The sequence below is a fragment of the Telmatherina bonti genome, assembly GCF_933228915.1.
Source record: "Telmatherina bonti genome assembly, chromosome: 8".
In the NCBI taxonomy this organism is placed as follows: Eukaryota; Metazoa; Chordata; class Actinopteri; order Atheriniformes; family Telmatherinidae; genus Telmatherina; species Telmatherina bonti.
Genome location: NC_136626.1, coordinates 21,363,334 through 21,389,786, shown reverse-complemented (window position 1 = coordinate 21,389,786; position 26,453 = coordinate 21,363,334). Strand labels below are relative to the sequence as shown.

The window sequence follows — 26,453 nt, the reverse complement described above, 5'->3', positions numbered from 1 at the left end:
CACACGGACATTACATGGCAAAGGTGGTGTTGCTGAACATGTTTCTTCAGCAAAGTATTTGATTTTTATTTTTTTTACAAAAATGTTCTTTTAAATAAGTTATCTGGTTTATATTCTTTTTATTTCTTTTCTCTAAATCTGTGCTTGGTCATGACTGGAATAACGTATTTATTTTGCATTCTGATTTCATATTTTGATCATGTTGTTGTAAACTGTTAGACTGTAACTTCTATCCAGAGACATCAGATGGAAAATAGCCTCTTTTTTGGGGCTAATTGCGGCACATTAACAGTAATGTTTATTAATGTGAACTGTCACTGTTTAATAAACCAATACTCATTAAAAAAATATGCACCATTTCCTCTACATTTGGGTCTAAAACACAGATGAGAAAAGTACTCTTTGCAGCAGAAGCCACTGAATAATAACAACATGACATGCTTCATTTTAAACCAACCCTGTAGGGGAGGTGAAGTGATGTTGGAAGAAGTTAGTGTTCATTATGTTTCCACCAATCATCATTCAGATATATGAAGAACTTACCCTGCATGTCTGAGTCCAGACTGCCCTGACTGGAAACAACGCTTTGGACTCGACTTGGCCTGAGTTTGCTGCTACCTGAGAGAAAAACAGCTTCATTGAGTTTTCTTTTCTTTTCTATGACAACACACCATTTCCAGCATTCAATCTAACTTTTTGACTTTTACTCAATTCTGATACATTTTATTTAATTCTGTTCCATATTACATTATACAATCACATAAATGGCAAACAACTTGCTGGATGAGCAGAAAACTGGAGTCCCACATTTACCTCAGCACACTTTCTCACATAACTTTTGTTCATGTTTGTTCTATTATCGTTGCATTGCGTCGTGTCCTTATGTCTTCACTTGTGAGGAAAACATTAGTTTAAAACTCAGTGTGTCTGCAATGATGATCACAGTTAAACGTAACACTACATGTATGAATTTAAAAATAATTATTTTAAAAAAGCAATTTAAAGGTTGCGTTAGTTAAATTGTATGCAGCGTGTCTGTTACTCACTGTGAGAGGCTGACTGCACAGACTCAGCCAGGCTGACACTGGAGGCCGTTTTCTGGGGCGAGCTGGGCTCTGTACTGCTTTCGGCCTGAAACTGGAGGGTGCTTGAGTGACATCTGTCTCCCACCACACTAACAATGTCATCTGCTTCGGGCTTCACAGCTCTTATTGGTTCACTGGCTTCGGCAGTAGTGTCACCAGAAGCACACGCAGCAAGACAGATGGACTTCTTGTCCACGGTCTGGAGATGGACAGAGTTCAAGTCAGAATCTGTGTCATCTGAAGACCCAGCAACAGAAACTATTTAAAATAGTTGTAGTGTGATTTAGTGGTTTTCATTGGTAAAGTGTATTTTTTTGCAACTTCTAGCGAATGCAAAGGAAAAAATAAATAAAATGAATAAAATAAAACATATACACCAGATGGAATATTTCTCTCCCACAAAAACGCTTCTCCTGATCTGCCTGAAAGGCCTCATCTGAATACCTGCCTGCTGGCTGATTTTATATGGCCCCAATGGCCAATCAGAACCAACCACCCTATTTAAGTTTGGGGGGTTTTTAAAGAAGGAGATACAGTTAAACTTACACTAAATGTGTTATATTAACTAACTGAGGATGTCACACATTCAAGGGTTAGCTGTGCTGCAATAATCCTGGAAGTCCTGGAAAAATATTATCATCGTTAAAGCGTGTAAATCTGCTCTAAGAATATGGATTTTTGTTTTTATGACTTTAGAGACAGCAAACTTTTTTCCTTCATATATAATGCTCTACCTGTGAAAACCAATACTGTAGCTTCACAAAAATCTTCTTTATTGTCTATACAGCAACGTAGCAGGGGGTAGACTCAGTCCTCCCCTCACTGGCTCACCTCACTGTCTGCCTGGACCTGTGCTTCGTTCTCCAGCACTGCAGCTTCCACACAAGTTCCGCTGCTGCAGGGGTTTATGTGCTGTGGGGGTTCTGCAATGCTCTCAGACAGCCTTTTAACAGCCTGGATCCTTTGTGGGTGAAGTCTGCTAAAGGACATGTAGTAGAAGCTGTCCAGTTCTCCATTCAACACGTAGCCAGAGAACGACATTCTGCGGAACTCCTGCAGTCAAACATTGCTTAATTAAACATCATATTTATGCATTTAAACAAATTTCTGTGTTCAAGGACTCATATTACTTCTGTGCTTGACAACAGTCAAGTCCTGAGTTTTCATTTAATTTATAAGCAGCACTGAGTTATTAGATACTCATGAAGATGCTGCTCCGCTTCACGTAGCAGAATAATCAGGAAGAAGAAAAAGTTTGCTTTAATTGTGCTTGTTCTTGCCTCCTTGAACTTTTCCAGAGACTGTTCAGGCCCGAAGACAAACTGAAGTGGGACATCTTCACAGTGACAGTGTGGTCGACCACTGGAGTGTAAAACATGCTCTGCTACTCTCTGCAGCGTGGCTGAGTTGATGACCCGAGAGCAACGCAAAGCAGAAACAATCTCATCCTCCAGCAGCCAACGGATCTGAATCACACAGAAAGCAGCAAAGAAAGGCTCATCACTCTTTCACAGCCACATAAAAATATTTCTGCTTCAGTGTTCTCAGGAACCTCTAAACGCTGTGGTGTTTATGAATTTAGTGTCGTGGCCAAAACCCTCCAGGTAAATGAAAAACTGCGTGCACGCGTTTTCAATTTTAAAGTTTTAGATATCAGGACATAGTGAACATTGCCAGCTTTTAAAGTGAGCATAATATACTTTGTGATGAGCAGTAACAGACTGCAGTGTGGCATTACTGAACAAAAACATGAAAAGTTAAAACAGGTGTGTAAAAAAATAAAACCACGCTTACAGCTGGGTCAGCAGCAAGCAGTTTCTGCAGATTAGTGCACTAAATTGTTTATATCATAGATGTGAGTAAATCTAAAAAAAAAAGCAGGATTTTTGGTCAATTTTGTTTGTGCTTTAACATAATGTAAACAGAGAAGACATTAGAAATGGATGCAGCCTTAGAGAGGCAGCCACTGTTGCCCATTAATCTAACCAAGACTTCTGGTACAATAATCTCTGGACACACCAGACGAAAATGGAGATGTTTGGAACATGATAAGGAACAGAAGCACGTTTTGAGAAAACCAAAAACAGCATATGAGCAGAAACTCTTTCACACCAACAGTCATGCATGGTAGAGGTAGGTTGATCATTTTGATGTGTTCTGCAACTACAGGCCTTGCATATCTTGCAGTCATTGAGTGGACCATTAACAACTCTATATACCAAACTATTATAGTGTCAATTGTTAGCCGATAACTGATTCGTGCAGCACAACAATGGAAATGGAGCAGCAAAACTAAGACAGAACAGCTGAAAAACACAAGAATATAAAATGCAGCAATGTCCCTGTCAAAACTAAACCTGATTGAAATGCTGTTGCGAGACCTCAGAAAAGCTGTGTGTAAGCAAGTTATCATGTCCTGCCTCCCTGGTGTCCCCCACGCTGTCTGTTCCTGATTGACTTCTGCACCTACCAGGATTAAACACCTTATGATCATCATCTCATCATGCTCCAGATTAAAACCCAGTTGCTGCAGCCTCTCTTAGACCGTCCATTAACGACAACTCTCCGCGTGGTATTGAGCCCACTCCTGCCTTCTTGCCTTTTCTTTGTTTAATGCCTTGGATCAGTCTTTGAGTTCTCCATCTGCTCCAAGTCATGACACAAATGCTTGAAATCTCAATAACCTGAAGCAATACTATAAAGATAAGTTGACCAAAATTCCTCTACAAAAATGTGACAGACTGACAAGACCAAAATGAAAAACATTACTTCAAGTTACTGCTGCTAACGGAGCTTTTACAAGCTGCTGAATAAAGCCCAGGGCACAGTTTTTAACACAATAATTTTGCACTTTGGCTTCATGTTTGTTCCAAGTCCATCAAGATGAGTCTGTGTTATATGGAACATGTCAGGTGTGTTATTCATCTGCTGATGTATTTAACTAATTTCCCAGTAAGGACCAAATGATCTGTCTGTTACATCCTGATATATAAAGCATAAGAACTGAAAGAGATTAGACTTTCTTTATGACAGCTTTTAAAATGTCAAAGTGTGTGTGCTGAAAGGATGTTTCTTAGTTTCAGAAAGGAGAAAGGATGGGTATGCAAATTTTGAATACATCTCCCTGACTTCACAGATCATGACAGGGAAGTGTACCACAGTTATAATTGTAATATAAATTGTGAATTATTTAAAATGGCTTTTCTGAACTGATTCAATCCCACAAGTGGTTTCTAATGGGTTTGTTAGTTTTGTTGTTTGCTCACATTTTGAAAAACAACACTCACCTCATCCATTGTGCCAAGAATTGCTAATTTGTGAGGAAGTGGAAGTTTGGATAAGGGATCACCAGACACCCTGATGGAAGACATTAACCAGATCCAAAGTGAATATTTAGACATATCTGAAAAAAGACTGACTGAAAAAACCCAGCACAATATTATGATCCAACAGCTTAGATCAGGGGTGTCAGAATCCAGTCCTCGAGGGCCGGAATCCGGCAGGTTTTTGTTGTTTCCCTCCACCAACACAGCTGATTCAAATCAATGGATCCAGCAGCTTCTTGTCAACCTGTTTTAGTGTCAGTCAGGTGTGTGTTGGAGCATGGAGACCACAAAAACCTGCAGGATACCGGCCCTCCAGGACTGCAGTCTGACACCCCTGGCTTAGATGTTGACCAAACTCACCCATCACCACCAGCTTCTCTCAGATTGTCTAAAACTGCCATCAACTCTTCATCGGAGCGGTAGGACGACGGCTGTCCTGGTGAACGATTCAGGGACACACTGCTCTCTGAGGTGTACCTGAACACAAACATCAGATGTGAAGCCGTCATGGTTTTATCAGTTTATATCAGGGATCCCCAATCCTGGTCTTCGAGGGCCGGTGTCCTGCAGGTTTTCAAAGTGTCCCTGCTGCACCACACCTGATTCAAATCAATGTGTATTTAGCAGACATGTGCAGAGCTTGTCTGAGTCAGGTGTGTTCCAGCAGGAACACTTGCAAAACCTGCAGGAAACTGGTCCTTGAGGACCAGGGTTGGGGATCCCTGATTTAGATCATCCTGAAGAAGTCCTTTAGGTCATACAGAGTTTATATGGCATAAACAAAGACAATAACTTCGAGGAGCTGCTCCATAAACTGCACTACTGGTATTCCTTGTTAGTTATCATTCCCAAAATTGCACTGAAAAGCCTCCAGCTCATCCAAGCCACTGCAGAAAGAGTTCTGATCAGATTAAGCAGGAGAAATCTTATTTCTCCCGTCATAATTTCTCTTCATCGGCTTCCTGGAAAAATAGCAGTCAAATATCTTTTCCTCAAATGTGAAGCTCTAAATGACCAGTTTCCCATGTCTCATAGTTCCATTTGGTTGCGGTGCGACAGATCAAGGCTGCATGACGCACTCATGACGCACTGACCTCCTCTCTGCTCCCTTTTCTGTCAGTGTATAAATATATGACATGATTGTTGGCATTAACTTGTGCTAATCTCTTCCTTTCTCAGCAGGTCCAGAGTTAAAGTGCTTGTTAATTCTATTGAGGTAGATGATCACCCTTACTGGTTCTGCTAGAAGTTTTTTCTTTAAAAGGGAATTTTCCTGACATAAAACAAGGCGCCACACAGACCAGTCGCAGTGAGGTGATCAGTCTTTCCATGTGGAAGCTCACTCAGTTGCTGAGTTATATGATCTTTTTATTTGTCCACTTTTAAAGGAAACAAGTTCAACTTTTCTTCATACATTATTACAAACTGGAAATGTAGAATTTTGGTTATACAGCAAAACTTACACACTTCATATCAAAAAACAACCGTATGCGTTTTTTCTTCTTTCAAACCTGCAAAGTCAGCGTTATTCTTTCTGTCCGCTCACCTGTTATGATGGAAATCAGCCATGACTTCAATCTCCAGGGGCAGCGTTAGAACGAAAATGTCTAAAGTGACTGAGAGCTCGCTCAAATCAACAGATTTGATGGCTTCAGCACTCTCCAGGCAGGAGACAATCTCACCTGGAACCACAACACAACAAAATGAGCACCATTACAACAGCCTGATATAACATTTAGTAAGCAAGTTTTACATTTAATCCTAATTATGTTAAAGAAGGGGGCATTGATATATTAAAAAAAAAAGCTGCAAGAGTTACAGGGGCATTCACAGAACAATAAATGTTTCAAATCAAAGGAAAAAAATGACATTACCCCTCCAGCCCCGACAGTGTGTCCTTTGCACTCTTGAAAAGCATTTACAGTATCTCATTACAGCAAAAGCAGCTAGCTGTTAACTGTGATGCAACGTCAGCCTCCCTTCAGCTACTTGTCCTACAACTCAGCATTGTTCATTTAAGCTCCTCTCCTGATTCAGAAGTTATGTCAGGAAGTTCTGACATAAAGGGCAGATCACAGGATGCTGACCAGCCGTTCCACTTTCATATTCCACAGTCTATACAGAGACAGCAGCCAGAAACATTTAAATAATGGAGAAAGATCAAACTCCTCAAACACCTCACAGTCTGTGGAGACATTAGCTGGTGTATAATTACCAGCTACTAAGACACTATGTGGTTGAAATGCTCCAGTCTGTGGAGAAGACTGGAACGCTGAGGACATCGAAACAAGCTCTATAAAATAAAATAAAATAAAAAAAACAGACATGTTGTGTATCCCTGAAGTACTCACCAAGACAAGTAGGCAGTGTTTGTATGGGCATGGAACCATGGCTGCCTTTCATGTTGACAGAACAAGTCACATGAACAAACAGTGGAGGCATGTCCAGGTGGGGTCCTTCTTGCTCCAGCAGGGAGTCTCCCTCCAGGATGCTGAAGGAGTCTTGGTCTTGGTTGACAGTGTTGGAGTCAGACAGAGACTGGTCTTCACCTTCTCCGTGGGGGCTGGAGCTTGGATGCTCTTCATACTCGACCACCAAGTCTGTGTCACTCTCTGTCATGATGCAGCAGCCTGACATGTTTTCTACACAAAAAGAAAAAAAGCTGCACCGCTCAAAATACAACAGATATATCAATGTAACATTAGCTTGAACCAGCAGTACTTCATCATCAGCTGAGTCCTGAAATATCCCCACTGCTTTACGTAAAAATCAAATGTCAATTACAACCATGTAAGTAAGTGTTTTTCCAATATTAAAGGAGGAATAACAGGTATTCATATAAAGCAGCTCTTTATTTGTAAACACTCTTACTGGGTAAAAAAGATTTTCCCCCACAACACAACTCATCTGATCAGGTAAAAAGCTACTGTGTGACACTGTTAAATCTGGGACACACAATGAAGGTTATTAACATTACACAGTAACAACCAATGACACTGGGGAACTCTACAATGTATTAGCAGGATTAAACAATCAGTAATTAGACAAACTGAAGATGAAAGATGGAGATGAAACACTGTTTTCTACAACTGATGCAAAATAGTTGGATTTCTCTGGATGGAACTATCACATTGTTATTAAAAAAAAAAAAAAAAAAAAAAAAAAAAAAAAAAAAAAAAGTTAACCATGGGCATTCTTACCGTGCTGTTCCATGCAGGCTATGAAATGTAGAAAAATCATTCATAGTCAGCCAGAGTTTGTTCTTCAAAAACAATGAAGAAACACACTGGATCAAAAGTTCCTGCCATTGATCTCTATTTTCTGTTTTTTATTTTCCCAAAATGCTGCTACACCTCATTTTAACTCAGATCAGTTTTATCAAAAGCATGAGATTGTTGAAGCTTCAACGATATTTAAAAACAAAAAATTAAATAAAATAAAAAATATTAATATATAAAAATATAAAAACTGATCCTTGTCACCAACTGCAATAAAATGTCTTAATTTGATGAGTGGTTAAACCATTACTCAGTAATCCTCACCATCTTCAGTTGCAGGTTCAGCATCTGACACCAGTTCTTCACTGGTTTTCCTCTCTGTCTCACCATCCTCTGAGTCCTCCTGAGGAGTACACACACACACACACACACACACACACACACACACACACACACACACACACACACACTTGACTTGAGGTGACATAATGTGACATGAGGTGACGTATATATGCCAACTTTGGCTAAAGAAGGATCATACTGTAGTTGAAAACCCGAAAACTAACTTACCTCTTTCTTAGATGATGGCAGACAGTAGAAGAAGTAGTGTGGATTGGAGGGAATGCTTTTAAAATACCGAGACAGGATCTCCAAGAATTTATCCTGTCAAAAAAGATTTTAAGATTTCAATTATATTCATTTCACTTTTTTATAAACCTCGTTTGGACAAAAAAATGTTTCAAACAGTAAAATATAAATTTAAGTTGTATAAAATTCTATTCTAGCAAATCTATTACAGCATACTGGTCACATTTATGTGCTTGTGTTTACTAGAGAGTTATCAAAGCATTAGATGTCATTTTACTGGAAGAATCGGCTTTACTAGAATGCCTGTGTATCATGGAGCAGTCCTTTTTTTTTTATATACCACTGTTATTTTCTTTTTAATCAGTTATGTGATCTGTCTGGTTTGGCCTTAAAAGGTTCAAATAAACCAATTAACCAACTGCAACTGTGTGCTGAAAGGGATGTGCATATTTCACTAGGACCAACCAAATCAGACCGACTGAATAAAATGAAAAAGTCCAGAGGTATGCAACGAGATGTGACACCCACACAGTCTACTCCCTTCACAATCATTAACAGTTCTTGTCTGTAACAGGTAAGCACAAAATTTACTTTAGAAGTTGAGAATCAGTAAAAACAATAAATAAAATAATTATAAAGGTTAGGTTTTAAGAGAGCTCAGACAGTACCTGTATGATTTTGTGCAGATCTGGAAATACTTCACATTTGGGCTGGGTCTGTAGCAAAGTCAGAGGGAACTCTGACATCTTGGACTCTTCCAGGATCAGCGGAGGTGCAGGGCCAGAGACAAGAGACTTCCCTCTAGATTCAGCTTCACTTGCACCCTCCATGTCAGTGCTACGGCCAGACAAAAGCGTGTCAGCTTGAAGGGAATCAGCGTGAGCTTAAAGCAGTGATGTATAATTAGCTTTTACATCTTTTCTATGTGTTGTTCATTCATACACATTCTTTTTTCAGCTTCTCAGAAGTTTCACTATGATTTAACTGGATCCCAGTAACATGTTGGTCTCACCTGCAGGAGGAAGACATGACTGGTTTGGCTTCGTTTTGTTCCTCCTCAGCCTCTCCAATAATAAAGGTAGCTTGGCTTCTTGAAGGTTTATGATTTCTGCCCACACTTGGAGCCTTCCTGTTTTCCCTAAAGACCCTGATGTGTCCACAGAGGGTCTGCAGGAAGGTGGTTATGTCAATCTCTTGCAACGATTCTTCACAGTAGTCCATAGCCATCAGAACATCCTGGGAACTGATGCTGGAGGATTGCTGCAGGCTGCGGTACACACCTGAGGATCACAGAGAAGGAACCAAAACACATTTCAAAGCTAAGCTGATGAGAAAACCTGAAACTTTACAACTGGATAGGCTTCAGCTACAACTCACTGTAACAGGTTGCCAGGTTTGGCTCTGTAAACCCTGACCCAAGAACTCACCTTTGACATAGCTCTGGTGGTAGTGTTCCTGCAGCAGGTTGCAGTAGTTAGTCAGCTCTTTGTGTTTGTGAGGCTGAGCCAGGAGCTCAGTCCATGGGGATGGACTGCTGCGGTCCTGAGACAATGATCTGCCATGGGACAGCAACAAAAGGATTAAAAAAAAAAAAAAAAAAAAAAGGTAAAAACCCTTCAACTTTTTCCCCAGATCTGAGAGAGACACACAGACATACAGTATATGTTGCATGGGGGTACAGAAGCAACAATAAAGAAGCCAAAGCCTGCAAGGGACAGCTGCACCTCCACAGTAAGCATCTGTCAGACGGACTGGGAAATAAAAGTCAACCAGACTGAAAGGAAAAGGGACATTAAAAAAAAAAAGTTTTTTTCAATAATGAATATAATTAATAGAAACTTAACCCATATCTTAATGATTCAAAAGAATAATTTTATTCATATTTGATGTAGTACACAAAAGCTTTCAGACAGAATGTTGATAATAGTTGTTGATCAGCTGACTGACTGCTGCTCACCTTGTAAAACTGTTTGTTTATTTGATCCAAATGAATGTTTGGATGATAAGTTTGTCACTCAGCACGGCTCAGGTTGCTGAGCGGCTAAGAAATTAAAAAAATAAATTTATTTAGACAGGATGCAACGTGCGTGTGTGTGTGTGTGTCTTTGAGACTGGAATTACCTTTCAAATTTGATAATATCTACAAAATTACTCTAGATATAAATATGATGGTAAATCACAAGTTTTAGTGGTTGGTCTTAAGTTTTTTTTAAAAGAAAAAAATGTCTTTTTTAAATAATGTTGATGTCTCTTTTAATTTTTTTTTTTTTTTAACACTTTTTACCTTTAATTTCTGACTTTGCTCCTATATTCATCTTAACTAAAGAGAGGACAAAAGGATAAAGGATAAAAATGTTGCACCATGTCTGAAAAAGAGACGTACATTTTAGATTTAGCCTTAATGGATTCATATTAATGTTCTCTTACAAGCTAATGTCTTTTCTAAAATATAACTATATCTACAGATCAGGCGAGTTCATATCTTTAACTGGACTGTCAGGTGATTTACCTTCAATTGGGGAAATAGAAAACACATCAAGCTAATAAATGACTTATAAAGTAAAAATCTTTGTGGAGTTGATGTGAACCAAGTGACGTCACAGATGAGCTTGTATTCCTCCATTTCAACAGACTCTAAGTTTCTCATTTAAAGCATTAATAACTGATAATTTACATGTATTTTACTCTGCTTAACTTGCAGCCTGACATCCTTAGATAAAGACTCGTTCTTGGTTTTCTCATTGATGATCGCTACCTGCTATTGCACTTTTATACACTCAAAGCAAATGGTGAGTAAAAAGCAATGTTTTCCTGGTTACTGTGGAGATAACACACACACACACACACACACACGCACACACGCACACACATGCTCTTCCCTGCAAAAACCTTTACTAAAGTTAGAGTTGCATTATTCTGACAGGAACATGGGAAAAGATAAACCTGTTAACAACTGTGTGTTTTTAGTGTGTGGCAGCACTGCACCTGCTGAGTTTATGCAGCAATGTAAGCCTGAGGAAGAAGAACAGGCAGGCACGGGAGGGGAGGATGCTTCGCGGCGGAGAGCATTATAAAAGCAGCACTTTATCTCATTCTACAGAAGACAAGCATGTCCCCAAGTTTAAAAGACATCACATGAAAGCTGAGCAGCATCTCAGCAGAGGAGGAGGAGAGCAGAAAAACATAACTGAGCTGTGCTACCTTAGCTTCATCTGCTGATACATCTGCCAGGATTCAGCATCTTGACTTCTATTCTCATCCATAAAGACAACCAAAGACACATGTTAACAGCTTGACTACAGCTTCTGTCTGACAACATCCAGTGTCAGTTACATCTGCTGTTTGGGGAAAAGTTTTAATACAACGTCCCAGTGAGCACAGTTTCATGGTTGATTTATCTCTGAGAACAGTGGGATGCTCCATCTGAATGTCAGCCTCTTTGTTACAATGTTCTTTCATTATTTCACTCAGTTTTGGGTGAGGATATGTACAGCCGGCTAACAGGAGGCTTAGGGTACAAAACTCCACACAAACACAGGAATTTGGAGATTTGATAACTCAGTCGGCAAAAATATGTCTTCTGCGTGGTTGAATCAGATACACCTGATGGCTAAAAAACATCACAGACCCATCAGGTCGTAGCATAAAGCTGAACAACTAAAGTAAAACTTCTGTCCGTAAGACCAGATGCAGCATCTCGTCTAGCTATTGTCCAACACTGGTTACACTGGTCCATTCCACTGCAAAAACTGAAATCTAAGTAAGATTAAAAATCTTAAAACGAGTACACATATGCCTATTTTTTCTTTAAAAGGTAAGATAATTCTTAGTTTTTATGCCAGAGAATTCCTCTTGTTTTAAGAGTATTTTTATTTGTTTTGGGAAGTCTTGACAAGCCTTTTTTTTTTTTTGCAGTGTACTCTGTACAAACTTAAAAAGTGCATCAGTTTGGGATGACTTGTTTATATAGATATTTCAGTTGTTTCCACTGGTTCTGGTAGCTGTGCACTCAGAAATTATAGGGAACAGAGAAGCTTGATATCAACAAACAACTTACAATGATGCAGCTTGAAAAACACTAAGCAGAAGAAACAGCTGAATGCTTTGCAGTGTCTGTACTTTTTCTTCATACACTGAGTTGTTCACCTCATTTAAAGAGGTACAGTCACATTTAATCAAACCTGTCATCATCTGCCTACCTTAAAGTGAGCTCCATACCTGAAGAATATGTCTCTGGGTTGCCGGCCAGAGTTTGGGTGAACCAGCTGCTCCTTTAAGTGCTCCAGTGAGCAGTTGTAGACGTAAACTGGACACTTTAACTGGCTGCAGTCACCGATGCTCTGCTGGGATTCCTGACGACTAAAGCTGATGTGTAAGTCTGCCTTCTGGGGTTCAGAGAACTGGACGCCCTCTTTCTCGTCCACATCTGAGGAAAACAAGAAAACAAGTTTCCACCATATTGTTCAGCCTCTCCTGTTGTGTGTACAATGTGTTAATAAGTGTGGCGCTACTAGAAGCTTTGGACTTGGCTGCAAGTGTGGTCCTGACCTTCAGTCCAACTTGCAGCTGCTGTCCCAGCCTCTGCTTCCAAACAGTCCTCGTCCAAAGTCAGGGAATCTATGTTCCCCGAGTGGGCTTCAGATAGAGGCGAGAGAGGGGATTTGGGAGAAAACTGTCCACCACTGGAAGTCCTGCGCAGTTTACAGGCCAAGCTGAGGCCAGACTCTGACCTGTCGATCCCACTGAGCGAGCCTGACAAGGAGTCGACCTGAGATTTGTGACTGGGAGTCAGAGTGTCGTCCTCCTGTGTACTGATGCTACTCCGAGGTTCAGTTTCCCCTACTGATGCCATCAACATCAGAACGTCTGTAAGATTAAATAACGTGTAAACATTTACTTTTACTGTATTATTAAAATGCGCTTTAATATCATGTTAGAATAAAAAAGGTGTACCTGCAAAGGTAGCAGGAAGGAACGTAAGGAAAAGCTGCTGGGAGCTGATGTGTTTGGCATAGCACCTCCACTGCGGTGTAGAGCGGCTCCTCTCCAGCAGTGAGGGCTCCTCATCCACGAGGTCTGCATTACTGAAACTCTGTTGAACACAGGAAGGGAATCCACCTTTATCACTGAGCTGATATCAGATTAATATGCTGCTCCTGACGCAGTAAAAAAAGAATATGTGTACAACAGATGACAAAGCAGCAGAGTACAAAACAAATCTAAACGTATATTTGGACAGAGACCAGTCCCATCTGTCAGCGTCTTGATGTTAACATTGCAACGTTGTGAGGCAGTTTTGACGTTTTTTTTTTTGTGTTGTTACCTGTAAAGTGCTTGTGGACCCCATCACCTCTCTGCTGCTTCCGGTGGTGTGGAACGATGTCACAGTGTCCTGTCTTTCTGGAGGTTTCATACATTCTTCTAAAACAAACGGAAGAGACAGAAACTGACTGATTCTCTTGATGTAATAAAACCAGATAGCAGAGGATGCACATGAGCACCTTGAAGCTCTACTGGTCTGTTTATGTGAGATCAAAGTTTACAGATCAACACACAGTGCTGAAATACATAAGATGAAATGAGATTAAGATGCAAGAGCTGACCTTTAATGAGAGGTAAATTAAAAGGAGCGATGTGGCCGTCTCGTTCTCGCTCTAAGATGTGGTGCATGAAGGCAACGTGGTCGCTACTAGCCAGTGGGATCTCTCTGTCATTCAGCTCCTGCTCCAGGCTGCTGTGGAAGAGGCTGAGCATGAGCTCGTTGGGCAGGCAGGACGAGCTGTGAATGTCTTCTTCATTCTCCACAGCTACCACACGAAAAAAGGAAAAAACAAAACACAGAAACAATAAAAACTTTATTATAATTTCTTGATTTACTTAGATCACTGTGAAAGTAAACTTTCACTGCGAGGATAGAGAGTAGAAATAAATCCAGCCGCAGCTCATGTTTGTTATTGTATAACAAACATGTAAGCTTTTTTGTTTTTGTTTTTTTTTAGCCAGTTAGTACAACAAAATCTGAGTCCCAACTAAAACTATAGGATAGATTTCTAAATAATAACAAAAATGTATGTTGATCAAAAAGTGCAAAAGTACTTTGACTGGTCAATTGAACTAGAAAAAAAGAGAGGAACACAGTCCATCTAGCATTAACCTTACCTGTACTGAATGTGAGGAAGAAGAGTTCCACCTGCTGGCAACTGGGCAGCAGCTGAATGAGATCAAACTGGAAAGGAACGATCTGGATGTTGTCCGCAGAGGCCTGAACTTCTTCTAAACACACATGGAAACACATCAGTCAGCTTATAATGACTGATTTATAACTGAATATCAATATTCATCCTGAGACCCATGGCTACAAAGAGGAAATTACATCCTACAACTCATTTAATCAGAATCATTACAAGGTTTGTCTTCATCACCTCACCTCAGTAAGAGACAAACTGAAAGGTAAAAGTGGTATTGATCCATGTGAGCCGATAAAAAGAATCACATGGCTGTAATGATGGAGTACTGGCAATAGATTTCTTTTCAATACTTAAAGTTAATATGAAAGCTTTATCAGGTTACCTTGAACATCCTCATCGGGCAGAGAGCAGACCTGCTCCTTATTCTGACACAGTTGGCTCAAATACTCAAAAGTCATCATGGTGGACATGCAGGCGAGATCTCTTGGAAAGATCTGAAACATCACAGCACATCTTTTTGAAACAAAACTCACAGTTTTTAGTACAAAAAATCTTCCACCAACACATGAATGCATGAACAAACAAAGTCTTTGTTGCAGAAAGAAGGTTGTCCATACCGCCTGAGGGATCTCTTGGTATTTAAGGCCCTGAAAGTGTCGGTGCTGGTCCATGCAGTTCACCACTGTGCCGCTCTGTGGTTCCACCCAGCACTCTGTCACTAAGTTCAGCTCGTTGTCCACGTCCACGGCTTCAACCTCTGTGTCGTTGTCATCATCTGTAGAAAAGCTAGAGACCCACGAAGAGACAGGTGATGGGGGGTGAAAACAGGAGTGATGATGGCTCAGTCAAAGCTGAACGTGTATAGAAAATGCCTGCCTGTCCTACCTGTCCTTGGTGGAGGTTGAGTGAGGCGGAAACAGGATGTACTGAACGATGCAGGAATGACTCTCTCTTTCTGTGTCACTTGACATGCCCTGATAACAGATTTTAATTCATAAATACTACAAATGCATACAGAAACATTAGTTCCCTCTGTGGTAAACCAGATAAACATTTAATTCTGAGAATCTGAGAGGAAGTTGTTCCTTACCTTCATTGGCAACTCAATCACCATGTTGATGATGCCCTCTCCGCTAGCAGCAAAGTGAAAACCTTCTGATATGTGAATCCTACAAACATATTAAGAGAATTTTACAGCTTACCATTTCAGCATTATTGTTTTGTATCCTAAAAAAAAAAAAAGCTCCTTAAAGTGGAACTATTATGTGCATTTCAGGCTAATTTATTTTTATTTCTGAGCCCAGAAGGGCTGGGATTGATCAAGTTATTGTCACAAATTGCTTTATTTACTTCAGACTGACCCTCTCCGTAGGCTGTCAGATCAGCCTGTGGGCAAAACGAGTGGATTGAGACTCCCCGCAATAAGCCCCGCCTCCCGCCACCGCGCTACATCGGGAGCGCGCACCGCACCTGCTTTCGCCGTCATTGTAACATCTCATAAACAGAAGGATAAGGCTAATATGAACTCAATAAATAAATACAATGTGAACACATAGCATACAGCCCTACATGTTGGAACCTGAATCAGACCCTGAAAACAAAGTGGAAAACAGCAACCCACAGCAACGAATGCAGCAGGATGTCTCTCTTTGGTAAACTCACCAGCCATCGTTGGAAATAACTTTATCCGACGTTTTCCACCCGCCTGATGTATTTGTACATGCCCTTGTTAACCAGTAGAAGGTAACCAAGCACAGAACCTTATCCCCCGAGATGTCACAAGGATTTCGAAGTAGAAAAAACTCTCTAAAACGACACGTTTTTCGTCGCCATGGAAACCGAACAGAGAGCATGCTGGAACTCAAACTCAGACATGCGTTTAGGTGATAAAAAAAACGGTGCCGTTCACATGTCTGATGAGGATTCAACACTGTAATACTGTAGAAAGCTTAGAAAACTTGAAATACCATATTAACACACCTTTAACATCTGAAAGATCTTCAATCCAACCAGTACAGCTGAAACAGCTTTATGTTTAATTGGTTATTTTTCTAATAATGCATGTTCTTTAAGTCTGTTGTTTTTGCTGTGTGATTATTGCCACAATTAAAAACGATGCTCCTTACTGGTCACTGCAGCGAGTATGCATGAGTGTTGCTGTTAAACATGATGGTCACGTTTGCAGCTATACGTCAACATAACCCTGACAGAAATGAATTCACGTCATGTGACTAAGTCACATCTTCATTCCATCTCAGGGTGAACGTTTTGCTGTCTACTCTGACACAACAGGAAGTTTATCCCAGTCACTTCAACTCTGTACATAAAATGATGTCTAATTCTGTTTTAGAAGGTTCATAAAAACTCTGCTGAGTTTGTCCTGATAACACAGAATATTATATTTAAATTTTTTTAAATTTATTTGATGAGCTTGTTGCCTCTATTTTTAATCAGAAGTCTTCCTCCAGTGTTATTCCCAGTATCTACCAATCAGCGCTGCTTCTTCCATTATTTAGCTATGGAGACTCCTCAGATCTGAATAACTACCAACCTCTTTATTCTATTTTATCTTATTTTATTTTATTCCATGGTCATCTGGTAGACGGTTTTATCCACATGTAATAAGTGATTATTTATCATAGCAGCTAACCTACCATGCATGTTAGGTTAATTGTTTTTTTTTTTTTTTATCTTTTCTGATTCTTAGTGCTGACTTAAGTGTATGAATCCTTCATAAATGGCCGTCTGAGTTACAGATCAGTGCTATTACTGGCGTGTTTTATTACACAGGCAAAAGCAGCCTCATAGTGTAAAGGCCATCATCTCTGCTTGATGCTTTAATGGTTTTTATGGTTATTTTTTCCTTTTTTTGGGAGAGGGTTTGAATTTCTGAAAGCCAAACATGTGCAATCACCTGATTATAGAAGTTGGCACATTGAGCTGCCTCTAAACCATCTGAAGGATTTTGGATTTGGATCAATTGTTCATTTATATTTTAAGTGTGGAACCATTTATTTATGATTGTTTGGAGCTTTTAATTTTTTATACACACTTGACATAGAAAGCTTTTAACATCTTAACGCAAAAAGACAAACTTCCAATATTAACAGATGGTGGATTGAAATGAAACAGGTTCCTGCTGTCACTCTTATAGTCGTACAAAAATATTTTTGTATATTTTATATTTTGTATTTTCCAGTTTATAAATGCATATTACATGAGTGTGTGGACTTACTCAGACAGCATGGACAGGATGTGAGCAATGGCCTGCATGGTAACAGCTGGTCCGTGGCTGCTCTGCAAAGCCCACACCCAGCGCTGGTGCAGGAAGTAGCGCGACAGTGAGGCCAGAGTGGAAGAGGCTGTTCGGTTGGCTGCCATGCTGAGGGGCACAGCGCTGTTGGTGGGCAGTGGAAAGTTCTCCATATTGAAAATGAATGGAGTCCTGAAGTCCAGCGGCAGCTTCTCATACCTGCCAAACAACAGCAATATATTTTATGTCCATTTTTTTACAATAGTATCCTCTTTCCACAGAAAATAACTGGAGTTTCGTCGGCCTTTTTGCACAGTCAAGCACTGACCTTATAAGCAGCTTCTCCAGGGGTTTACTGAGGACCACCACACACCGTCTGTCTGAAAGAGCTGACTTAGCAGCAGGGATGGAGGGAGATTTGGATGGAGATGTGTGACTAACAGTCTTCCTCTTGGTCTTTGGTGTTGCTTCTTTGTTCTGGACACGGTGAGGGAAACGAAGCTTAAGGATCTGCTCTCGCAGCTCGTCTACAATCTGAAATATAGGACAAAAACTGAAACATTAAGCAGCCCTGTCTCTTTTTCATCTCACATTAGATTATGCAAAAAAAAAAAAAAAAGGATAAAGGAAAGTCATACAATGATTGTGCAAGCTGGGCATGTGACACATTTAACTTTCAGTACCTTGTTTCTAACATGAGCTGGTGTGCCAATGGGGAAGCCCAGACGCAGAACCATGCAGGGGGTCTTGGAGATGAGACGGACCAGGTAGAAGGAGGTGGGAGGCTGGTCTGATGAGCTGTGGAACCAGAAATAGCTCAACATTAGACTTGTTTAGGGTCGTCGTTTTACAACTGAGCGCAACGTGTTTTGCATCAAAAGAGCAAAAGGTGCGATAACATCAGCAATACGGAACAATTTTGTTGAAGGTGCTTCACATATCTACAAGACAAATAAACAGGAGATTTCAGCATTTCCACAAATCAGGATTTAAAATATGTTGAGGATGTGAAGTTTAAAAAAAAGGAAGATCCAAGGCATCTTGTAATCATGAACCTGCAGACTGTTTGATAACAACTAAAATAAACATCACAAACATCACCTACTGCAAAAATATCATTATTATAGACTAATCAAAGAATATTGGTGATATTTTATTTTACTATTATTTTCCACACACCAATGTTGTTTTCTGCATCTATTGTCCCACCTATATATGAGTTTGACGTATGAGTACCCTTCCACCAACACAAAGCTGCTGCAGTCCCTCAGTAGAGATGTGAGAGCAGAGTGGGAGATGCGACACTGAATGGTGCTGTATCGCCCGTTGTTTCCAGGCGTGTGCAGGTGTTTGGGGACAGGCCTGAAAAAGACAAAATTACATCGTGGTAACTAAAGAGTAATGGGGTGCAACAAACATTTGCTCTGGGGTTGTGCATGTTGTGGTTAAATAGGAAGAAAAGCCAACTTATTCCTCACAAGTCGTGCTCAAGGATGATAGCAATGCGATGCATGTGGAGCCATCTCTGCCAGAAATTGGCATCCATGGAGAGAATTGGTTTCCAGTACGATGCAAACTGTGAGTGAGAGGAGTCTTTGGAGCCACTGTGCTGCAAAGACAGAACCTGGAAAAAATCTCTGCGTTAGAGGCGGTAAAACTGACCAGACAGAAAAGGCTCATCTCATTCGTCTAATTTCAGTCTCCTCCATCCTCCTCATTGTAATCAGGAAACAATCCACTGCCCAACACTAGTTAAAAACGTGGGGTCTAAAGTGTGGATGTGTCCTATTGTTTAGGGTCATCTGTCCTCCTCTGTCTTCACATCTGCCTTGGATTCTTTGACAGAATTAACTCTGATGAGAAGAGAAGGACTGTGTGTCGGACAAACACAATGAAGTTAAGTGTGCTTGCTTTCAGTGAGAAGAAATTCAGAGTGGGCTGTGCTCATTACAAGTCTTAAAAGTCTGAATTCTTATGTTGAAAAATAATGTGTATCAGAGTGGGAACAAGCGCCACCAGCTTTATACTAGCTGTGTATGTTTATTCAGCACGATCAGCATATAGCTATTACTAAACACATTGTGTAGGAGTTTGGAAACACACACATGCCCCCACAAGATAGCAGTTAACAAAAGACCACACATACTGTTTCCAAACTTCTAATTAAGGACTGCACCGTACCGGGGTAGTGGAGCCAGGAGGGATGTAGAACAAAGGAACTCCATTTTTGGTGCTCTCAGGAATCGTGTAGTTCTCAGGGATAGAATTAAAAGACTGGAGGTGCACCAGCATCTGATCTGTCTGGTTGATGCTGCACAGATAAAAACAGAAGGAGATGCACAGCAGTTCTTTCAGGAGTAAAATCTCCACTTCCTCTTTCCTGACGCAGTACCTCTGAAGTGTGTTCCAGAAGCGGCGGATGACAGAGGTACGGAACGGACTGGTGATGGGTTTCCTCTGGGTGCAGCTGATGTCATGCAGTATATCATAGCTTCCCTCCATCGTTACCTCAACCTTGGTGGTTCTTTTGCATGGATCCAGAGGCCAGGAGGCAGAGGCCAGGTACTCGATGTGCATATTGTGTTTCCACAACAGAACCAGCTTCACTTCCAGCTGAGTCCCACCTACAGAAATTCGAGAAAAACAGTTCAACAGATGAGATCTTTGGTCTTGTGCTTGTAAAAAAAAAAATTTTTTAAATTTTAATAGAACCCGATTTTTACCTTTGGTTAAGCTGATATCTCTGATGGTGTAGCCTTCTCTCAGTCGCACCGAGACTACGCTGATTAAATGAGCATGGACTTCCTTTTCTGTGTGCTTCTTCCTCCTCATAACCAAAGCAGGGTTGCCACTGGCTGATACCAAGTGCTCATTAAACAGTTTGGGCTGGGAAACTTTAAAAAAAAAATACCACACACAAATAAGTATTATTATCTGGAGGAATTGGAGATATATATATATATATATATATATATATATATATATATATATATATATATATATATATATATATATATATATATATATAACTCTCGTAAATACTCAAATATGATAAAAACTGACAACATTTAGAGATGCAATATTAAGCTCAAACTCAAAATATTTTGCATTAAACTGAAGCATAATAATAAAACACAGAAATGCAACACCAGTCCGAATCGGAAAAATAAATCAAAGTAACAGTGTGCTTTTAGTAACTTTGTCTCACCACAAAAGTATTCAGAGTTCAAAGACTCAGGTGTCTTTAGGAAGGAGTATGTTAGGAAAGCCTTGTGGTACGCATTCATCTCCAAGCTGTTCTGGTCCACATCTGGACAGCTGGGCAGGTAAGACCCAAAAGTGGCTAATGATATGAACTTCATCAGCTCCACATTTGGGATGTAGCCGAAGCTGCAATCATAGGAGTATGATCCACCAACCTGCACACAGAAAAACACCAGTTTAAAAAAGGACAAAAACAACAACAAAGGGGGAAGAATGAGTTAAAACAAAGCTGTAAGACTTAAGTACAGCAACTCTTAAAATTCTGCTTTAGTCTTGACAGTTATCAAAACATAAAAGTAAACAAAATTTTATCCTCACATAACCTCAGTCCAAAAGTTGGGATGCCACTAGGACATCATCAACAGAGGCATCTGTTGAGGCATCAACAGATCATCTAGAGGCACCTCGGTGTACATGGGACACATGAAAATCACTGAAGGAGCTCAGGAACACAAAATTCTCTGTCTCTGAGCATAATTCATTGTACCATTCACAATGGCAACTTAAAATTCCATCATGGAAAGAAAAGGTCTTATGTGACCATAATCCAGGCCTCCCACCATCTACTCTGGACTAAAACTTAATTAAAATGCACTGGGAAGAGCAATCAAAATCTGAAATTCGTTTTGGGAATTATGGACACGAGGTCTTATGAACTAAAGAGAAAAGGGACCAATCAGCTTGTTATCAGCACTGAGTTCAAAGTCCAACTGCTTGACTGTTTCTAGCTGCTCAACAGGCCTGTTTAGCTGCTAGGATCCTATAACACTGCAAAAAGGGACAACATTCCTCTCCCAAAGATCCAGAAGCTGGAGGAGATACTGGACCTGTTCTGACTTTGAGACGTAGCTACCATCAAACTCAGTGTGCTGTTTGTGTTGTAAATTCTATCCTGGTTTACAGCATATTTGGAATATAAGGTTGATAAGAGCAAAGATGCAAACAGTAGGACCTTCTCGTCTTCACCTGTACAAAGGAGCATGCAATGGTTCCACTTCTGAGCTGGTTCAGCAGTGTTTCACACACGGCTACATCAGGAACACTCGTCACTCCATCCGTGATTATAATGATTCCTGCAAGACACACAAGATACATCCCAGTTTCTTTTTTATTACTAATGAGAAGAGTGTCACTTTTTGTGCTATAGAAACTAGGGGTGGGAAAATCGAATGGAAAAACTGAAAATTGCTCCACAATTTTAAAATTGATTTTTTTTTTTTTTTAAGAAATTGATTTTTTTAAAATAAATAAAAAATAATCCATTATAACATTTTTGTCATTTTTATTGGTCTTTTTACTTGTCTTCTTGGGCATTATAGCAGCAGAATGATGGTCTGGCTACTGTGTTGTTTTTCCCTAATTGAACTCAAGAAAAATGACAAGGAAAAAAAAAACTTTTATATATATATATATATATTTTTTTTTTTCAATCTACAAAAATCAGCATTATTAAAAAATTTTGAGAATCACAATTTAAATCGAATCGGCACCCAAAAAAATCGGAATCAAATCGAATTGGGACAAAAGCATATCGTCACGGCCCTAATAGAAACCATACAGTGAAGGAACAACAACGACAATTAAAAGCCTAAATGGAACATTTTAGTGATTTAGTAAACACTAAAGCAGGCTGAGCAGTATTTGATCCAGATTTCAGCAGGAATTACATGAACTCTCTACCATAACAGTGTCTGAGGAAGACACATTGGTTTTCTTCATCTCACTGAGATTTCTTTGTTTTCTCCAACCCTGACGTCGGTCCGTGTTTGTGGAAGGATAAATAAAAGATTGAAGCTGCCTAACAAGACCTAGTATTCATAACTTGCACGTTAAGGCTGATGGGGAACTTCTGTGGCTTTCAGGAGAGAAGATTTCTGCACTTATAGGGGGGAATGAAGGGAACTCTCAACCTATCGGAGCATAATTATAATCACAAGCCTGGGGTACAACACAAACTTACCTGCACTAGAGTTTGGAGGCAGCAACTGAAGGGCCAAGATCCCCTGGCGTACCATGCTGACAAGCCCCATATCAGCTGACACCATGGACATACCCTGCTTCCTGTGTAGGTGGTCCTCCATGTTGTTAGTGTGATGGTTTATGCTTTGGGCTTGCACCATCGACTACAAAGCAAAGGAATAAATCAATTAAAATCTTCTCATCTGGAGGACACAGTGATAAATAATGCTAATGTCAGGTACAATACACACACAGCAGTCACTATGGAATTATAAGGCTTCACTGATTATCAGCGTGCAGTGATGGCAGGTCTCATCTACACAGCGGTTTGTTTAAGAACGTATAAATGCTGATCACACGAACTGACCTGCTCTTGCTGCTGGTGTAGGACTTCTGCAATGTTGCTCTCTAATGTTCTCAGCTGTTGGTAGATGTGATGCAAGAACTCATTCAGGTCTGTTCTGTCCAGCTGGCATCCTTGTACCAAAACCTGGATGGTACATCAAGACTGTTAAGAAAGCTGGAAACAACACATCAAAGCAGCATACGGGTTCAGAACCACCAGAAGCTACGCCTGCACAGAAGGGGAATTATTTAATTCAGAAAAGTGCACCGTTTTTCTGCTAAACTATTTGTTAGAGCTCATCTGTTTGAGTTTTTCCTCACTAGACTCCCAAGACAAGCACACAAAAACAAGATGTGCCAATTACCTGATGTGAGCTGAGGCCAATAACTGATGAATAGGCCAAAATGGTGATGAATATCTTTGGCTTGAACAGCTGATCAGTTCCAGGGACTTTGAATGGCTGAGCTAGCCCAGCGAGACACCTGGACAACGCGTGGAACACTTCATCAAATATCATCTCTCCTGTGCTGTCATCCTGCAGGACAGAGCACAACACACTTCAAATGCACACAATGCAAACTGATTGCAGTTAGTAACTTTTAAAAGGCGTAGATCAGTGACTTTGATGAGAATAAGATAATATATTAATTCAGTGGACGGACAAATAGATGTTTGCAGGCATTACAAATTCTGCAATACTGGTAAATACTACTGGGACACTGATGAGTGACTCAACAATCCAGTAGTTTGTATGATAGAGTTACAAAGCAAGAAGTTGCAAAAAGCTATGTGTTGATATTTATGGTCCCAATAACTTCCAGCTGTGTGACATTTAATTCAGGTAGTCATCCACAAACATTACATTTAGTACTTACCACAATCCCTGTGGAAGGGCTGAGATCCAGCTCGATGATGAAGCGGTACCTGCGTGCCAGGAAGGTGGCCCGGGTAGACGGCATCAACACACAGGGATACGTTGAGGGGGAAAAGTCTGGCTGCCATCCTTTAGGTAAGATGCTCACCAAGTCCAGTTCGTTTTCTGAGTTCAACTGGAAATGAGCATCATTAACTTAGCTTTCACTGCTTTAAAAAGAACCCACAACACAAACTCCTTCTCAGCTTCAGAGTGTGTGTTAATGTTTGAGATGACCTCAGATAGTTCTGTTGCCTTGACACCAGTTGTTACGCCTTGTTTTTAAATAATGCTGTTTCATTTAATAAATAGTTTGGCACTGGTGTCTTACCCATCCAGGTCAAACATGATGTCAAATGCCACCATGTGCCACTTTATTTTGTCCTTTTGGTGATGAGAACCGCAGATACCGAAGGAAGATTGAGATACGTGAAGTGCAGAAGAACTTTACACACACAAGGTAGCACCAGTTGTAACATTTAGCGAACCAAAATGACCGGAAAACCCTCAGATAAAAAAAAAACAAAAACAAAAAAACACCAAGCATTGGTATCAAAACAAAATACATGTTAAACCACAATTAATTTTAAGTGCAACGTAAAAAAAAAAATGAGCACAGCACTGTTCATGTCTTCACCAGAGCTTCAGTTAATTTCTTTTCTTAAGCAAACCACCCAAACAATGAGTCAGATTGAGACTCATGATGTGCCTGTCACATCACTCCGGTCCAAAAACTCAGCAGGCAGTCAAAGAGTAACGATAAATAAATGAATCAGAAAAAAGCATGTTTTCTCATAAAGCATGTTTTCCCTTTGCTCTTATGTTTATTCTGCTAATGTATTCTTTTGTGATTGTCCCTTTGTTTCATATGATCCATGAAGGTCCTGGAAGTTTTTAAGTGGCTTAATAGTGAAGTTTCATTGATAAACTATCTTGGAGCTCATTTCTTTACTAGTGTTTTCAGGTGATTGTGTGTCTCTCAGTTTTGCTAACTCACTAACAAACAATTGATAGAGGTGTCGATGATCAATATCGGTTGACGGATTTCTGAGATTTTGACCTGAGTAAAACCTTGCTTAAAGAATCTGCGAAGGCTCCCTTTTTTAGTCTCTTGGTAATGCCTCTCGAGGAATCGCTCTGAAAATGAGTGACCCATGCATGAAGCAGCCTGGCAGAATTGAAAGCACATGTATAAGCTCCTTTCTTCCATAGCTATCCCAGTCTGTGTGCAGACTCTGGCTGTTTAATTGTTCCACAAAACATCTCCTGCAATATCTTCTCACTTTTCTGTGGTGCAGTTAGTTTAGAAAAAAAAAAAAAAGACATACAGGAACTTTATTTGGCTGCTAGCCTTTGAAACAACAGAACAAAATTCTGGCATCACTAACAACATCTTATAACTCTGTAGTTCATTTATGTAGGCTTCATGGCAGGTTTTTATCCTATAGTCAGTTTAAATGTTTTGTTTGTGATCAATTTTGCCTTGAAAATTATATTTGAGGAAGTGTGTGTGAGTTTGTTTTGTGTGTGTGTGCGTGTGTCTGTCTCGTGATTTCTTTCCTCTGTGACCTGCTTAAACAAAATCTAGTCTGTGCTGCTAATCTGCAAATTAAGCACAAAAATGTCCTTTCCCATTTGGCAAACCAAGCATACTGAAGTGTGGCCTTGAACCGTCTCTCTTTCCTTATTCGTAGCATATAGCGAATGCCTTAAACTGAGGCTGTTTTGAATACCGTGCTCAGTAGGCAGCAGATCGGTGGGCGTGGGGGATCTCTGCATAATATAATAGTAGGGGTGGGAAATTGAATTGAAAAATCAAAAGACTTTTTCTTCGTAATTTTAAATTTGATTTTTTTTTTTTTTTTTTTTTTTGTTAAAATTGTTTTTGTTTTTTTTTTCCAAATAAATACAAATAATCCATTATCATTTTTTTTTTTTTTGTCATTTTTATTGTTTTTAATCGATCTTTTAACTTGTCTTCTTGGGCATTATAGCAGCAGAATGATGGTCTGGCTACTGTGTTGATTTTTCCAAATTGAAATTAAGAAAAACGACGAGCAAAAACAGTTTTGTACATTTTCTTTTGTTTGTTTTTTTGTTTCAAAAATCACCAATATTGAAGAATCATGAAAATCGCAATTTTAATTGAATTGGCACCCAAAACAAAATGGAATTGAATCGAGACACAAGCATATTGTCACATTCCTATAAAATAGTCATGTTAATTCACTTTATACCTGACAATGTACTATTCTCATTATATCCAAGCAAGTTTTTGATATAGAGGGAAATTTTCCTTTGAAAAACAATATA

The 26,453-nt window shown here is 39.8% G+C and overlaps 1 protein-coding gene across 1 annotated transcript in view; it reads right to left on the bottom strand.

Moving 5' to 3' along the window:
- Positions 1-26,453, bottom strand: part of szt2 (SZT2 subunit of KICSTOR complex) — a 68,880-nt gene that overhangs the window by 41,162 nt on the left and 1,265 nt on the right. Inside the window, exons 3-40 of the mRNA XM_079244715.1 lie at positions 24,103-24,276; positions 23,592-23,762; positions 23,249-23,371; positions 22,883-23,045; positions 21,889-21,995; positions 20,867-21,077; positions 20,382-20,552; positions 20,051-20,282; positions 19,840-19,969; positions 19,137-19,282; positions 18,868-19,020; positions 18,342-18,456; positions 17,987-18,192; positions 17,641-17,877; positions 15,496-15,574; positions 15,291-15,379; positions 15,023-15,191; positions 14,788-14,899; positions 14,377-14,490; positions 13,821-14,024; positions 13,541-13,638; positions 13,171-13,309; positions 12,778-13,083; positions 12,436-12,643; positions 11,419-11,466; positions 9,645-9,772; positions 9,230-9,497; positions 8,886-9,054; positions 8,200-8,292; positions 7,954-8,032; positions 6,763-7,053; positions 5,958-6,093; positions 4,772-4,888; positions 4,373-4,442; positions 2,366-2,551; positions 1,917-2,138; positions 1,047-1,284; positions 544-618 (exon numbers count right to left, since the gene is read on the bottom strand). Coding sequence (XP_079100841.1) covers positions 544-618; positions 1,047-1,284; positions 1,917-2,138; positions 2,366-2,551; positions 4,373-4,442; positions 4,772-4,888; positions 5,958-6,093; positions 6,763-7,053; positions 7,954-8,032; positions 8,200-8,292; positions 8,886-9,054; positions 9,230-9,497; positions 9,645-9,772; positions 11,419-11,466; positions 12,436-12,643; positions 12,778-13,083; positions 13,171-13,309; positions 13,541-13,638; positions 13,821-14,024; positions 14,377-14,490; positions 14,788-14,899; positions 15,023-15,191; positions 15,291-15,379; positions 15,496-15,574; positions 17,641-17,877; positions 17,987-18,192; positions 18,342-18,456; positions 18,868-19,020; positions 19,137-19,282; positions 19,840-19,969; positions 20,051-20,282; positions 20,382-20,552; positions 20,867-21,077; positions 21,889-21,995; positions 22,883-23,045; positions 23,249-23,371; positions 23,592-23,762; positions 24,103-24,276 — 5,977 coding nt within the window. The remainder of the gene's footprint in view (positions 1-543; positions 619-1,046; positions 1,285-1,916; positions 2,139-2,365; positions 2,552-4,372; positions 4,443-4,771; positions 4,889-5,957; positions 6,094-6,762; positions 7,054-7,953; positions 8,033-8,199; positions 8,293-8,885; positions 9,055-9,229; positions 9,498-9,644; positions 9,773-11,418; positions 11,467-12,435; positions 12,644-12,777; positions 13,084-13,170; positions 13,310-13,540; positions 13,639-13,820; positions 14,025-14,376; positions 14,491-14,787; positions 14,900-15,022; positions 15,192-15,290; positions 15,380-15,495; positions 15,575-17,640; positions 17,878-17,986; positions 18,193-18,341; positions 18,457-18,867; positions 19,021-19,136; positions 19,283-19,839; positions 19,970-20,050; positions 20,283-20,381; positions 20,553-20,866; positions 21,078-21,888; positions 21,996-22,882; positions 23,046-23,248; positions 23,372-23,591; positions 23,763-24,102; positions 24,277-26,453) is intronic.